The following is a 1178-nucleotide window of genomic DNA, read 5'->3' as shown; positions in this document are numbered from 1 at the left end:
TTTGGAATGCAAGTTAACATAAGAAAAATTTATACGTGTAGACCTAAGCGAATGTGGAAGGGTAGGAAAATGGTCTTAAATTGTATTTGGGACCACGTGTCTGATGACAGCATGGCTCTGTGCAGAGACATTAAAGTTTCATTTACCATGCTCAACTGCCCCTCACCCGTCAGTTTACTTCTCCCCTATAAAAAAACAATCTCTCCAAATACTTCGCCACACAGACTCAGAGTAACCAAAAGAGAGTGCAACTACTCATTGTCAATTCCTAGTGTGTGGGAGTGAAACAAACAGAGAGAGACATGGCTAAGTTGTGTGTCTTGGTCTTGGTTCTTGCTTTGGCTGTGGCCACAAGTGCCAGAAACGCACCCACAGATGCTGGCCTCAAGGACCAGAAGAACTTCCTCACCTATGGTGGAGTTGGTGGCTATTCCGGAATTGGGAGCAATGGACTACCTTTTGGAGGAGTTGGTGCCGGAATAGGTGGTGGTTTTGGCGCTGGCGGTGGACTTGGTGGTGGCCTCGGCGGCACTACTGGCATCGGTGGATTAGGAGGACTCGGTGGTACCGGTGGAGGAGTTGGTGGTGGTGTTGGTGGCGGCGTTGGAACCGGCATCGGTGGAGGCAGTGGTGTTGTTCCTTTCCCTTGAGATCATTCAGAGTGCATGCATGCATGCAGGGGTTGTAGCTTCTTCACCTTTCTTTGGATTACCCTAGTCTTTTCGTTCAGGAAATAATGTTGTTTATGTTCGTGTTAATCCGCAAGCATTGTAGTGTTTCAGGTCTTGGGAAAGTGAAAAATAGTAGTGTATCTTGTAATGTGTCATTCCATCTTTCATTTGCTTAGGTTTTGTGTCAACCATAGCACTCTATATACGTTGTTCTTTTACACATGGAACATTTCATTTTAGCTTCGATGTAATCAATATATGAGTTCAACTTCTTACTTTTTCTAGACTCTCTCTGTATCTCCACTTGCTGGTTCAACTTTCAAATGTTTTAAGATGGTATGTGGTAATGAATAATTTCATTTTAAAATTCTTTATATCTATCTATCTATCTATATTGGAATTAATCAATTTACTTCAAAAATATTTATAAACTCCTAATCTCCAGTATTGATTTATTTTCTTAATGATTAAAAGTAGGTTAATTTTATTATATAAAGAAATATTATT

General features: G+C 40.8%; 1 protein-coding gene across 1 annotated transcript; it reads left to right on the top strand.

The window, feature by feature from the left end:
* Positions 1-203: 203 nt before the first annotated feature.
* LOC137814364 (glycine-rich protein 23-like) lies at positions 204-955 on the top strand. The gene has a single exon (XM_068617063.1). It carries the CDS (start codon positions 303-305, stop codon positions 648-650), a length of 348 nt encoding a protein of 115 aa, XP_068473164.1. The 5' UTR covers positions 204-302; the 3' UTR covers positions 651-955.
* The last annotated feature ends 223 nt before the right edge of the window (positions 956-1178 follow it).

The sequence above is a fragment of the Phaseolus vulgaris genome, chromosome 1 (assembly GCF_000499845.2).
Source record: "Phaseolus vulgaris cultivar G19833 chromosome 1, P. vulgaris v2.0, whole genome shotgun sequence".
NCBI classification, from domain to species: Eukaryota; Viridiplantae; Streptophyta; class Magnoliopsida; order Fabales; family Fabaceae; genus Phaseolus; species Phaseolus vulgaris.
Note: the sequence above shows the minus strand (reverse complement) of the source record. Positions and strands in the feature narration are given on the sequence as shown.